Source organism: Perca fluviatilis, chromosome 8 (genome assembly GCF_010015445.1).
Source record: "Perca fluviatilis chromosome 8, GENO_Pfluv_1.0, whole genome shotgun sequence".
Classification (NCBI taxonomy): domain Eukaryota; kingdom Metazoa; phylum Chordata; class Actinopteri; order Perciformes; family Percidae; genus Perca; species Perca fluviatilis.
The window spans coordinates 6,481,501-6,496,357 of NC_053119.1; the positions used below are offsets into that span (position 1 = coordinate 6,481,501).

At 43.3% G+C, this 14,857-nt stretch overlaps 1 protein-coding gene across 1 annotated transcript; it reads right to left on the minus strand.

The window, feature by feature from the left end:
- Positions 1 to 5,135: 5,135 nt before the first annotated feature.
- Positions 5,136 to 13,429, minus strand: gpr37a (G protein-coupled receptor 37a). The gene is made up of 2 exons (XM_039809781.1): positions 12,011 to 13,429; positions 5,136 to 6,301 (listed from the first exon to the last, which is right to left on the minus strand). Exons 1-2 carry the CDS (start codon positions 12,944 to 12,946, stop codon positions 5,477 to 5,479), a joined length of 1,761 nt encoding a protein of 586 aa, XP_039665715.1. The 5' UTR covers positions 12,947 to 13,429; the 3' UTR covers positions 5,136 to 5,476.
- Between the last annotated feature and the right edge of the window lie 1,428 nt (positions 13,430 to 14,857).

The following is a 14,857-nucleotide window of genomic DNA, read 5'->3' on the forward strand; positions in this document are numbered from 1 at the left end:
CTATCCAGTTGCGCCCAGAGGCATTTGAGCGGTGTCCGTTGGTGATGCCCCTTTGGAAATGAACTGTCAATGAACCTTCCCCAGACTCACTCTCAGTTACAGCTGAGAAGGGTCTGGTGTCAACCAGGCTAGAAAACAACACATACAATGTTAAATGAAGTTAACGGTTCACCCAATACAGTAACGTGAGCTATTTAAATTAGCTGGATACACGGTTAAACGTAATTTGCTCTTACCAGCGTATCGCCGTGTGGACTTCGTCCACAGCGATCCCAGAATGCAGAAGACCCTGAAACACTGACCAATCAGGGCAGCTTGAGGTGGAGCGTTTCAGACAGGGGGTTAATACAGACAGCCTATATTCAAACAGACAGTATATGAAAAATTCTATTTTTCAATTGTTTCAAAATGTTATCATTAACGTGTAAAATGTTCTAGAAGAAACCCAAAATACAAATTAATGAAACTTAGCATAACATTTGAAATATGTGATGATTTATTGGTGACAATAAACATTCATGTAGGCTAATCCATCCAACATAAAACCTGTATTGCATGGTTTTAAAGATCTTAAAGTCTTAAAACACACATATTTAGATCAGGGAAATATTTGTCTTGTTAGCACCCTGGCGAGTTCAATACTTGGACCTCCGTATTTCATAAAACTCTGACCAGGATGTGTTCATTAGAGGCCAGACTGCACCGGCTCAGGCCAGAAACCGTCAGAGACAACTTCTTTCACAATAAATGAGCCTCGATGTGTTGCCCGTGGTACTGTAGCACTGTTCACTGTGGCGGCCAGCTGAGAGGCAGACTCCCTCAATGGGGGACAATGGCGCGCTGTGTCCTCCCCGGCTGGGTGGCGGCGATGATGATGACGAAACGATGGCGAGAGAAAAAAACAGCTGAGCTTTGTGCTGAGCGTGACGCAGCAAATACACTGCAGTTTTTTTTGTGCCTTTTCAGCAAAATTAAAAACTTTTGAAAAACAGTTTGCATGAATTAATATGATGTTCTCACATTGACTGTTGTCTGCTAGTTCTGCTTACTGTCCGTGCCTGAGGAGGGTTCAGTTGTTTGTTGGACTGACTGTAACTCTGAGTGGATGAGGACACGCTGTGTGTTGATTCTGAACTGTACAAGCAAACAATGGCGGCTGTGTCCTCTGGATGGACGGAGATGGAGAGCCACACACCTCTTTTGCGAGTTATCTTTCTATTGAATAATCTTTTTCAATCTCTTTTTCTTCTAGCAGCTATTCTGATTTTGCACACTAAAAACTATTTGCTATATTGCAATATTACACATATTATCACAGCTATAGAACACTTTCCACTAGTGGTGAGGCTGTCTGAATAGCTAAATCATCAATATGTTCTGTCCAACATTGTCTTATTGTGGCTGTAAGAAACACTGAAGCCCTACATTTTATACTGTTAGTGGCTGAGATGGAGTACACTCCAGGACTCAAGTCGCTATTCTCTGGACTCAACTTGGACTCACGCAATGATGACTTGTATTCGAGAATTTATGAAATCAGACTGGAGCGTTCATAAAATAGGACTCAGAAGATGGACAAAGATTCGGACTACTTTCATGCATAATAGGCAGTGATGGAGTACTCGAGTCCTGGGCTCATGACTCGACTCAGACTTCTTTGGTGACTCGGACTCGAACACTGGGGACTCAAGACTTGACAGTTGGTGACTCAACTACAACACTGGTTAGTGCCTATAGATGTAAATGTTACGGTCATTGATGGATGATTTAGCCAAATGGTTGTTAGTTTGAAGACACTATAGTTCTTTTTTTTGCATCTGGGACATATAGTTGTCAAAAATTCTGACTCAGAATTACAATTTCCAGTGCTGCAGCAGGACTTTAACAGAAGATTTGCTATTGATCAATGATGGAAATATGTGTTTTAAAGATCGCACCAAAATAAAGCACCACAAATCAAATCAAATTGTTTTGAAAGTTTGTGTTTATAAATGAAGGTGTGACGGTGCCCTTAGTCCAGTTTACAACTGTCACTTTTGTTTGAAATTTGACCTGCTGTTCGAGTGTTCAAGTGACAGCCCTGGTTTAGTTTCTGTGTACTTGCTCTGCGAGAGCTGCTTTTGAGCTGAAATGTGCCACACAAATAAATTGACTGTCTAAATGCACACCAGGGTTTCAAAAACATCTATTTTAAAATAGTTTTTAATTAAAGTGACACTTCTTTTGTGGCTAAAAACAAAAACAGTAACTCCGTCACATTACATACTGAGCAGAGTGCAGTTTTTCTGCTATCAAACAGAGTAAAGAGCAACTGATTTACAAGAATATCATCGGCAAACACAACACAGCATCAACAGCTATTTTCAATATATTACTGTTCGTTCCACTGACTCACTCATACAAAGAAAGAAAACATCCAAAAGGAACAAAACTCCAGCTGCTGATAACAGCAATGGTTGACAACCTTTTGTTTATGCCCGTTATCTCAACACAACAATATAAGGTAACACTTCATTTTAGGGGTCTGTAATTTCCTAATAATTTCCTAGAAATAACTATGTATGCATCATTTACAGGTAAAACAGACACAATGTTAAATTGGTACGTGCTCAATTACGTAAGGGTTCATGCCCACCGAGGAGTCCATTGTGAGGAATTAATGGACGGTTGCCTCCGCCGAAGTTCATTAATACCTGATAATGGACACCTTGATGGACATTAACCCGCTTATACCATGGTCACTTGCCAAATAACATTCTTTTAAACCATTATTTTATATTTTAATGCGTTTTACAATCGAAATCTAAAGTTTTTTTAAACAATAAGTCAGTTTCCCTAGTTACGCCTGAGGGTTTGACTAATACCTGAAACAATCATTCCAATCCCATAAGGTTATTATGCAATGCAAACGGTGTTCACGGCTCCAGGAAACAGGAAGGACCTTAGATACGACTTGCCACGCTTAGCAACGAGATATATTTATATAGTCCGCTCAGCTCAGAGAACCCTTCAGCTCAGACAGCTACGAGCCGGAAAGCTAACGCTATGCTAGCAAGATTCAAAGTCAATAATATTGCGTACAGTTGGCAATCAGTAAATATAATTTGACAGTATGTTAAACAACAAGACAAGCTAGCAATCAGCCATGTCATTGTCCCCAAAACAATATAAAGATTTTCACAAACAATTATCCGCCATTTGTACTGTCGGCCGCAGCCTTAAGTAGCGTCCTGAACAGCGATTAAGATGTAAGATAACGATATTCGCTGTGAAACAAAGTAAGTTCAGAGGGGCAGTGTACTTACTTATGCAGCGTGTGTTAGCGCCAGCCTGTGGTGTTCAGAGGACGAGGCACAGAAGCACCACTCAGTGTTGGAAATAACAGATTCACATTTTGTAGCACTTCAGTTGAGAACAGCAAACAGTCAGTTTCACTGGAACTCCTTTAGTAGGTGTCCTAAAACACTTTTTATGGACCCCCTGCAGCCAATCAGAATTGAGTATTCCCCCAGACCATGGTATAAGTAAGGGATAGTGCCTGACGAGGTGTCCATTGTCAGGTATTAATGGATGACGGCGAGGTGTGAACCGTTTGATACGCCGCAGACCATGGTATAATTCCAAATAATTGCTAGCAGAGTCTTTTAGTGAGTTCGTAACCGGTCAGCTGAACATGCAAAAAGATCAAATATGTCGTCAGGAAAGCATATATATATATATGGGGAATAAAATTTCTGGTAAGAAAATCAATACGTTTTTCTTTTTGGTTTAAATGGAGAAGTTCTTTACAGGCAAGTTAAAGGGATTCTTTGCCAATATTTATCCAGATTTGAATCATAACTTCCCCCCATCTTGCCAGCGCCCAGATCTCGGTGTTCATCTTCCAGTGCAAATCCACCGGATGAAGAATTTTGCAGATTTTCAAGAGCGGCCCTCTCTTTTTCTCAAACTCAGACTGAACTCAAATTAAACTGTAAAACTGGGCAGCGCTGATCAAATATAAACCAAGATTCTTTCGTTACTGCATTGCCTATTTCTCACCCAAAACGTTTTCAGAAATATATTTTAGCGTATCTTTTTACCTTTTTGTTTCTGTGACGTGCTCGCATTACGTCAACCTCAGGTGGAAGCATTAATTGGTCCGGTGCGGCGCAGTGCATTCTGGTTCTACTGCATAGACAGCCCAGTTAAAAATAAACTCTTTCCAGATGTAATACTTATTATATACATTCAAAACAACTAACTAAAATCTAACTAAAAGAATCTTTTTTTCTAAGTAAATTATAGACATGTTAAATAAAGTGTTACCCAATATAATTATCCTGTATCTCAAGACATCAAACCCCATTTGTTTGTCATTAGGAACCACGTCTGCTCTCAGCTTCTGTAAAACACAGTGACAATGAACAAAAAATAAGACCGAGTGCAGATTCAGTACAAATACTAGTGAGTGAATTAAAAACAACTGAACACATGAATGCTTTCAATAATACTGACTGTGTGTTCTCTCATCTCTCAAATATAAACTCTGTAAACGGTGAATGGACGAACACAAATGTGCCCAACAGTTTTAACTAAGGAATTTACAGCCTGATATGTCAACGCGTCCACCAATCAGACTCCGAACGACCTGCAAGAAGCTCCGCCTAAAATGTGTTAAATGCTTCTTGCGTTCAGGGCGATCGGAGCGGTCTGGACGATATGTCGCAAACGACTGAGCGACTGTGCCCGGAGGGTCTGCATATGTGCATGGTCGCAGCGAACCGTCTGGTCTTTCATACTGATTGTGGTCAAAGTAGTCTCGCATTGCCAGACCTTCCTCCACAGCGCTGCGGAGGAGGGTCTGGCTAGTTCACACAGCATTCCGGTATGGGAGAAAAACATGCTCTGGTTTATTGCCATTTCTTTAAACCAATCCCAATCGTCTTGGGCAGGGCTAAGCGCCGAGCAGAGCCACGGTGCCTCTGCAAAATAGCCTTGGGAAGGAACTTGTTTTGGTGGAACGTGTGTACATTCAAAAGTTGTTTTAGTCGTGCGACAGAAAACTCTGATTGGACAGATGGTCTAGCTAGCTGTCTGGATTTACCCTGCAGAGATCTAAGGAGCAGTTAACCATAGTCCTCATATATCCACCGGAGTTAAAAATTTAAAAGAAAGGGGAAGGTAACGGACATCCGGTGGAATTTCTTGTAGCACCGGAGCAATCCCGGAAGTGGAACGTCGTGGATATAGACTACGGTCAAAGCAGTCAGAGCAGCATTCAGAGCGACTCAAAGGAACGGCTTTTTCTCTTCTGTGGACCCTTGGCACAGAGTAGCCCAGGCCGCCTTTGCTTCATATCGCTGTCCGCACCACGATGGCCGCAAGAAGCATGAAACAGCTTTATGAAAGACCAGACGGTTTGCGGCGACCATGCCTGCCGTCCGCGCTAAACGCAAGAAGCATGAAACCCGTTTAACGGTGTCGACCTTTGCCCTCAGCAGTGCGTCCCCACAACGCTGTAGGAAGTGGACGGCTCCCTGTGGATGGTGCTAAACGGCGACAGCTCCAACTCGGTGGTGGCGCATTCGTTGTCGCCGTCGATGGTGGCGGCGGCGGAGTGGGGCGGGCCGCACTCTTCGCAGCAGCAGCAGCAACAGTCCAGGAAGGCTTTGGTGAACGGCTGGCACAGGCAGAAGAGCAGCACCGGCGTCACCGCGGACTTACAGAAGAGCAGCATCTGGCTGACCAGGTGCAGGATGTCCAGGGTTCTCTTGGGAATGCCGGCTGCCATGTACACGCTGATGATGTTGCAGATGTTCTCCGGAATGATGCAGAAGCCGTAGAGGATGGCCAGCGCCACCACGGCGCAGTTCATCTGGCTCTCCAGCTGGATCTGCTTCTTGCTGCCGCGGACGCAGGTGCGCTCAGCGTGGCGGATCTTGCGCGCGGTGACCAGCGAGCTGAAAATCGTGAACAGTGTCGGCAGGCAGAAGTAGCAGCCGAAGTACCACCAGAGGCGAGCGCCATCGTAGGTGAGTCCGAGGACGTACAGCGTGTCCGGGAGGTCAGTGGAGATGCGGACCACGCAGCGCTCGCACGGCGTTACGTCGGGCGGGTCGCCGTCCTCGGTGACCAGCTGTCGGATCAGCAGCTCGGGCAGCGCCAGCAGCAGAGCGCCCACCCAGATGACGGCGAGCTTGGCCGTAGTGGACGCCCAGTTCTCGATCATCTCATAGTACATTTGGACATTGGTGGCGGCACGGAAACGGTCGATGCACAGAGCGCACAGCGTGAAGGTAGTGACGCCGAGAGAAGCCACCTGGGAAGAGAAGAGAAGGGTCAGGTTACACTTCTCAAATAAAAACTTTAGAAAGTTCTCTAGACTCAATTTTCTGAACAGGAAGCTAGAATAAAAAATTAAAGAGTGCAATCATTTACTGTGCTAGCAGCACCAATAAATCAGTTAAAGATGCAGTAGGTAAGCCTTATAAAACTAACTTTCTGTCATATTTGCTGAAACTGATACTGGAACCTATGTTCCAGTAGAACTACGTGAAGCAGGTCATTTAAAAAATCCGGCTCCTCTGGCACCACCTACAGCCTGTAGTGTGATTTGCAAAGATCCACCGCTCCCTGTTCAGATGCACCAATCAGGGCCAGGGGGGGGGTGTCTAACTGCGTGTCAATCACTGCTCATGCACACGCATTCATTCTCCCTTGTGGGAGGAGGGGCTTAGGAGACCGTTTTGGGCTTTAGCGGAAAGGTAGGAGGGACTGAGAAGTTGTCGATGTTCACAGTTTTTGGCTAAGTCCTGGATCTTCACAATCCTACCTACAGCACCTTTAACCATACGATAATTTAAACCTACAACGAGTATCAGGGCTACTGAGAGGAAATAAAATCATGGGAGATGTTGAGAATAAAATAGCCTAGAAAATAGGCAAAACATGAGAATAAAGTCATTTCATGAGGTGAAGAAAGTCATGATAATGACTAAATACTAAATACTTTACTTGCTGAAGACTTGTGTTTGGACTTTTAACTTTCCTCTGAGAAGATATACTGTACAGCTTGAATCCTTTTCTTACATCATTTAATTGCTTCGACTTAATTTCAGTGTCCTCAAACTCCTAGAATTATCTCGTAAAAATGACAAATTTACTCCCAAAACATAACTTCTTTCTCCTGTAAAATCATGACATTATCTCCCGACATTACTACTAATTTTCTCATAAAATTCCAACTTTTTTCTCATAACTGCTTTTTTACTCAAATTATTTCACAGATATTTCAAAATATCAGATCATGTCCTTATTTAGTTGGTATTAGAGATTACGAAGGAGAACGCCATAAAATGATGAAGATGAAAAACTGTTGTGGATCCACAATACGTTCTACAAACTGAACTGTGTCTGTAGCAGTGAGACTGGAAATTTGTTGAGTATTAAATGCTGGCAGCAAATGTTGTTTTTACTTATTATTTGCAGATATTTCCTGGTTTTGGACCAACCCCACAGTTGATGAAATGTCTGACTGATGGATTATTATCTCTCCGCAGCCACTTTCAAGTCTGCAGGTTGATTTTTGAAGGAATTAACTGAAACCACATCACGCACAGATCTCAACTATGAAACTGGCGAGTAAAATATGATCATAGACACTCAAACTTTTCCGCCTCCTGCTCTGCCTCACAATGTCACAAACCACATCTGTTGGGTCTCAGCAGCTGTAAACACTTCACACTGTATGAAGGACAACAGACAAGCAAACCAGTGTGTGTGTGTGTGTGTGTGTGTGTGTGTGACAACACATAGTGAGACGCTGCTGGACAGTGACTGTCATAAACAACATTATGTCACTTCCTGTCTAGCTTATGTTCCACTAGCTTCTGTTAGTCATAACAATCTCTCTTTGGAACGATGTGAAACCGGTTCCTTGAGGTTATTTTCCATATTCTACCACAATTGAGTACAATTCAAGTTTGTTCTGCTTTCAGGAAAAAAATCAGGATGTTTATGACATTAACAAGTTGGAAACTGGTAATTATATTATCTCTGACAGGATATGAAAGTCTGTCAAACTGCTGAACTGAAACCTGCAACAGCAGTCTGTGGGATTGTGGGAAATTGTGTGCATTAAAAGGAAGCTATTATTTATTTGACTGTTTTTTTTTGGGGATGACAAAATTGTGATCCTAAGAGCCTTACTTACTACAGACAGTGCATCTGTGTGTGTGTGTGTGAGTGTGCACGCGCGCACATGTGCGTGTGTGTTGGGGGTCGGACCATCACAGCAGTTTTCACATTTAATCTTCTTTGTGTTTTGTGTGATTACGTTCCATTAAACGGTTAGAGGAGACCACAGGACTGATCTCAGATCTGCAGCTCCGGCTCTTAACACTTTTGGTTTTTCCACATCATTTCACTGTTTAGTGATGAGTATGGTTTTTATATTAAATTAAACGAAAGTCTACCCTAAAATAAGAAAATATAAAATAAATGAAAAAAATGAAAAGACAAAATATTAAAAAAATTAGTTTGTGACATCAGTAAATATCACTAATGTAATTTACAGTAGGTCATCATCTCGACCAAAGAGCTGCAGCTGTTGAGAAGATTAATCAATCCGACCTTTTGTTTCCAGATGCCATATTAAAACGCTTAAAAAAACGTGTTAAAAAAAACCTCCTGCCAATGTTTACATCCCAGCTGATTTAAAACAAGTCAACTTCAGCTCAACATCACCAACACAGAGGACACACACACACTAAATGGCCAAAAGTATGTGGACAGCAGATTCCAAATTCATGGACATTAATGTGCTTCTGTAACAGCCTCCACTCTTCTGGTTGCAATCTCTGCGCTAGATGTTGTATTTTTTTGGCGCTTTGAGGCAGACATCTCTACGACCAATATCTCCAACACTGGCCAACTAACACCTAAACAATCTAGATTGATAAATAGCACTACAGGTAAAAGGAAAAACTCTGCCTTAAAGATGTCCCTTAAGTAGAACTAAAGGGAAGGGACCAAACCAGGAAAAATAGAACAGAAGTACAAAACAGGATGCAGAACAAAAAGATCTAATCTCAGAGCTCCTTGTCCTGTTTCCTCCACTGATCAGAGGGGGTTGTCACTGTCTAATCTGAATCTGAGAGACTCTTCATTAATCCTGATCTTCACTCTGATTGGACAGCATGGGGTCAAGTGTTCAGCAGGTTTCGTCTTGTTGACAATGATTAGATTAAAGACCCTTCGCATGTGGTGACATTAAACCGGATTTAAACCCTGACTGCAGTCTGGAGCCACTCTCCATTTAATTCTCTTCTAATGTGAACAGGTGTTCACATGAACATGAATTAAATATAGAACTGCACTGTAAAATATCATCTTTTATCCTCCTCTCAGTGAAGTTACATCCGTTTGTTAGTTTTAAGTCAGGAAAACATCTAGTTCTGACCAACAGATTCTCACTAACATCGCCTAAGGTACGGACACTTGGTCAGGTGCCTTTGGCGTTGTTATTGACGCTAAAAGGCTCCTTTAGCGTCATATCTAAAACGCATGTGGTATCTGAGGGTCAATAAGGTTAAAGTCTGTATAAAGCTCAAATGTGCTGAGACATCAGACTGTGTTACTGACCTAAGTTTAATGATTTTCCTCTCAGTGGAGTGATGTGTTGAAGAGGATGTTTTATGTGATTCTGTGATTGGTGGCTGAGTGGGATCACTGAATTTATGTGTAGTGTTGGAGCCCCTCCGATGGACTCGGACCTTTACTTGCCAACTCACTTTACTTTATCTAACATGTTACCTAAAAGTAACCCTTATAACCATGTTCTTGCTGTAGGCAAGACAGAGTGCATTTTTGGGCTGTGCCTCTCCAGGTTCTGCAGGACTCGTCATTGATGCTGAAAAGTTGATGTAATAAAACTTATATACACAATCAAGACAGCGTCAGCGAATCAACACGCGCTTTATCTAAACACGCTGGATGGAGACTATTGGCGTCACTTTGGATGCAGTTAGGTTAAGGGAAAAGGTCGTGGGTGGGCTTATGTTTCCATGACACGCAGGAAGAACGGGACGGTTGGGTTTAAGAAAAGAAGAAAGTGACGGTTGGGTTTAGGAAAAGAAGAAAGTGACGGTTGGGTTTAAGAAAAGAAGAAAGTGACGGTTGGTTTTAGGAAAAGAAGAAAGTGACGGTTGGGTTTAGGAAAAGACGAAAGTAACGGTTGGGTTTAGGAAAAGAAGAAAGTGACGGTTGGGTTTAAGAAAAGAAGAAAGTGACGGTTGGGTTTAGGAAAAGACGAAAGTAACGGTTGGGTTTAAGAAAAGAAGAAGGACGGTTGGGTTTAAAGAAAAGAAGAAAGTGACGGTTGGGTTTAAGAAAAGAAGAAAGTGACGGTTGGGTTTAAGAAAAGAAGAAAGTGACAGTTGGGTTTAAGAAAAGAAGAAAGTGACGGTTGGGTTTAGGAAAAGACGAAAGTGACGGTTGGGTTTAGGAAAAGAAGAAAATGACGGTTGGGTTTAGGAAACATGACACGCGGGACACAATCCCCGGTCTCCTGAGTGAAAGTCCTATCCATCCTCCACCCCGACCAACCTCCCTATGCAGATTTTCGGGCTTTCGTACTACTCGCTACCGTAGTCGCTCTTAATGCTACGTCATCTTCAAAGCCCGTGTAGCTGCTGCTCTCCCCGGTGCATTCTACAAACACACCGAAGGGCGCTTTTTGCGTCACTTCAGACGCTGTCCAAACGTCTGTATTTTACGAGTTCGAGGAGAACGGCTGGGTTCCGACAATCAATGGGTGGGGGTTTGATATATCCGCTTTTGAGCCAAATTGAAATTTTGAACATCAAACACTTCATTTCCTGCATTCTCGTGAACAAGTTATGGTGCAAATGTGTTTATTTATGTAAAGGAAATTATAATAGGTTTTTGGGGTGGGTTACACTGGACAGTTTTGTAACCCCCCACCTATACACCTATATATTGTTTTATTCTATTTTAAATTTAAATATTTGTATAAACTGTAGGCTACATTTTGAGGGAGCTACAACTTACATTTCATTATGCAACCCTGTGTTGTTAAATGACAAATTAAGGAACATGGAAAATGTTGCTTGGGCAGTCTGAGTTACATCTTTAGTCTATATTTGTCATTTTAGTACAACATTTCATCTTTGTGTTACTTTCCTTCCATCGCAGCTCACCAAGGACAGAAGATAACCACTTGATCTGATTAACTTAGACCGAGGAGTGATTTTGCACAGGACTGTGGATTTTGTCTATGTGGATTTTGTCAATGGAGAGTGGTCAGACTCTCTGTACAAATGAAATGTACAAGAGTCTGGTAGGACCAGGCTAGATTTTGTCCTCCATCACTTACAATGGACACATGTTGGTAAGGGGTCTTATTAACGGCCAGCGTGAGGGAGGGATGATTACACTGCTTTAATTCAGCTATGAACTCTGAAGCTGCACAATGTGAGATCTACCTGTATTATTGGTGACTGGTTTAAAATATGGTATAAACTGTCTTAATTTGTGTTGAACAGCATGGGCTCCATGGTTTTCTTCATCAAAAACCTCTGAACAGAAAATTACAAACACCTGTCAAACCTGTTCTCACAAGTGACATCTCACACATGTATACTCAGTTAGTCAGTACCGGTGTGCAAAAAAGTATAGACTGCGGGAGCGCCCTGTGCTCTAAATCGGTTCTTTTTCCACTTGCCAAAAAGGGATTCCAGCTCCTGCCTTTTGTTTGAAAGGTTGTTTCTGCCTCAAAATGACTTGATTCATTGAACAAGGGTTACATTTGATAGATTATAGCCCACCCAGAACCTATTGAAATACCTTTACAGCCAATACATAGCCTACAGTAACACAGTTCTCCAAGTGTTGTGAACGTATACACACTCCCATAGAACGCAATCACTTTTTGGCAGATGATACACTTTTTTGGCACGACACCTGTCTGACCCAGCATCAACAATAGAACCCTCCCGTCCCCTCTCACCTCCAGGTAGGGGATGATCCTGCACGAGAACTCCCCCAGCAGCCAGTGCTTGGTGAACTCGTGGAACACCACGAGCGGCAGGCAGAAGAAGATGATGACGAAGTCCCAGAGCGCGAGGTTGGCCAGCAGCGAGTTGGAGATGCTCCTCATGTAGTAGTTGTGACACACGATGCACATGAGCGACACGTTCCCGATGATCCCCACGCTGAAGATGACGGCGGCGGCGATCATGACCGCGTACGCTCCGTACGCCTCGGCGGTGACCGGGTAGAACGGGTTCTTCAACTGCTTCCGACGGGTCCGCGGGTTCACCGGGGCGAACGGCGTGGTGTCGGGAAAGTCCGGAAGAGAGTACTCCTCCTCATAGTCACTGGTGTTGAGTCCGAAGGTGGTTCCGGGCTCGTGTTCCTGCGCCATGGCGGCTCCGTCCTGCACCGGCTCGCTCCGCTTCCTCCTGCCGAGTTTAGCGCTCCGTCTCTGCCGCTGGTTGTGTCCGGTTCTCCCGAGGCTACACGCGCGTCCATGCGGGGTTTGTTTAAGCACTTGTCCCGGGCTGCATTGACCACTCACTCGCGGCTCACCGGCCTTGTTTACATCTGTGCGTAAAGCTTCGTCTCCGGGTACCCGTCGGATGCGTCCCACTCCATTTTGCGCATTGCTTTTACGCACAGCGCGCCAGGGTATGTGTGTCCCTGGCAGGTCAGAGGATGACGGGTTTACGGTATCCAGCAACGAGGCCTGCGTATTCGCACCGAGCGTCCCTCCATTGTCCTCCCCGCGGACAGTACTCCATCTCCGGCTCAGCGCATTCCTTTCAGCGGCGGTGGATTCATAATGAGGACTGAAAGTCGTCTTTGTTTTCTGCCAGACGAGCTGACTCGCGACGGCCTCGCTGCACAGCCACAAACACAGTAGCCTCGAGAATGGAAGCAGCATCGTGTGGTTCTGTCTAACCCGCAAGATCAAACTGATGCGTTTTACGAAATGATTGATCCATCTCTGTCTTCTGGTAATCGGTCCAAAAAAGCGACAATCTTAACTTTAATCCGCCACACAAAAAAATAAAAATCAGTTTTCTTTCATCTTTCCGCACAACAAGCTTTCACAAAGTATTTGGTCGTGTTTAAGATGTGCACCTGTCGGGTTCGGGTGCGTCCCGGAGCAGCTCGAGTCTGGAGGCATCACCAAAGAGACCAGAGCGGAAAATATGCCCTCACATTGGGTTGGAAAAAGTTAACGGACCGTTCAGATCCTCCGCAGCTGAGGGTGGAGGAAGGGAAAGAGTGCTAAATCCCAGCCGGTGAAGGGTCCATCTCCGTCCCATGAAATTTCTGCGCTCGGAAGCCGGGGTAGTTGCGCGGTGAAATGCGGCCGGTGGAGACGCCGAGCTCCGTCTGAGAGAAAGAAGAGGACCCGAGAGTAGGAAGAGGAGGAAGGCGGCTAGGGGGGGAGGGGGTAGTCATCTGTCACACCTACCCTGATCTGATAATAAACTGTACAAATAACACACTGAACTGTAATCTGAGTGGGATTATCATGAAAATTACTCTTTATGCGGACATTTCCTGATGTAAAAAGATTTTCTTGTTTAAAATAAAAAATCATGCAAGTCATTTTGATGAAGAAACAATGACACAAGACCTCAAGCAGAAAATGAGCCGGCACGAACAAATACAAAGTCAATTCTTAACTGATTTATTTAAAAAGAAAAAAACGTTTCTCATTTAAAAATGTGCAGGTTTGTAGTCCATAACCCTAGTTAACAAATACTAGTTACAAAAATAAACTGTTATACAACTAATACAAACATTTTGATATTTAAGTAAGAAAAGTTAAGTACAGTTAACTATATTATTATTACTGGATTCAGTTACTTGATATAAATGTAGGACTAATTTCAAATAACATAAATATAGGCTACACATTTATAAATTATCATGGAATTGAGGCTGTACTTTTGATATCTGTACAGTATTGTGCGTTTATTATTCAATTAGGCCTACTAACAGTTTGAATCAAAAAAACGAAATGTCCCAGCATGCCTCTGCTGTTTGGTAAAAAAGTCGAAGAAATTAGTTCTAGTAAATAAATGCTCAAAGACAGGTTAATTGAATGTCCGAGCAAATACTTACAGGTCTTGTCTGCCATCTAGCTCAATATCTGGGTATTACCCTGACCCTCTCCTGCTGCACTCATCTGTAACATTTAAACTACAAGAGAATATGAAAGGGTTTGTTTACACTTAGTGTTTGAATCTCTCATGGCTGCTGGTCTTGTTTCTTTTACTTAAAGACCGCACATGCTCATTTTCAGGTTCATAATTGTATTTAGAGGTTGTAACAGTATTGGTTTACATGGTTTCATTTTCAAAAAACGCCCTATTTTTTGTTGTACTGCACATTGCTGCAGCTCCTCTTTTCACCCTGTGTGTTGAGCTCTCTGTTTTAGCTACAGAGTGAGGCATCTCACTTCTGTTCCATCTTTGTTGGGAGTCGCACATGCTCAGTAGCTAGGTAAGGACTACTAGCCAGTCAGGAGCAGAGTATGAGGGCGTGCCCTGACAGTACCTAGGTAAGGACTACTAGCCAGTCAGAAGCAGAGAAGGGCGGGCCCTGACAAGCAAGCTAGTGTGATCCAAAACAATCCTGCTTCAGCCTGTAACCATGGCTACGGCTCAGCAGTAAGCTACACGTTCAAATCCGAGTCTGATACCAAAACATGGGCAGAACAACCTGAACCAGCTTCACAACCTAGACTGGAGAAAGACGTTTCAGAGTGGGAAGTTATTTAAATGGTAACAAATTAGTCCTTCAAATCAGTGCTTGAAGTGGAAAAAAAAGGTGCCGG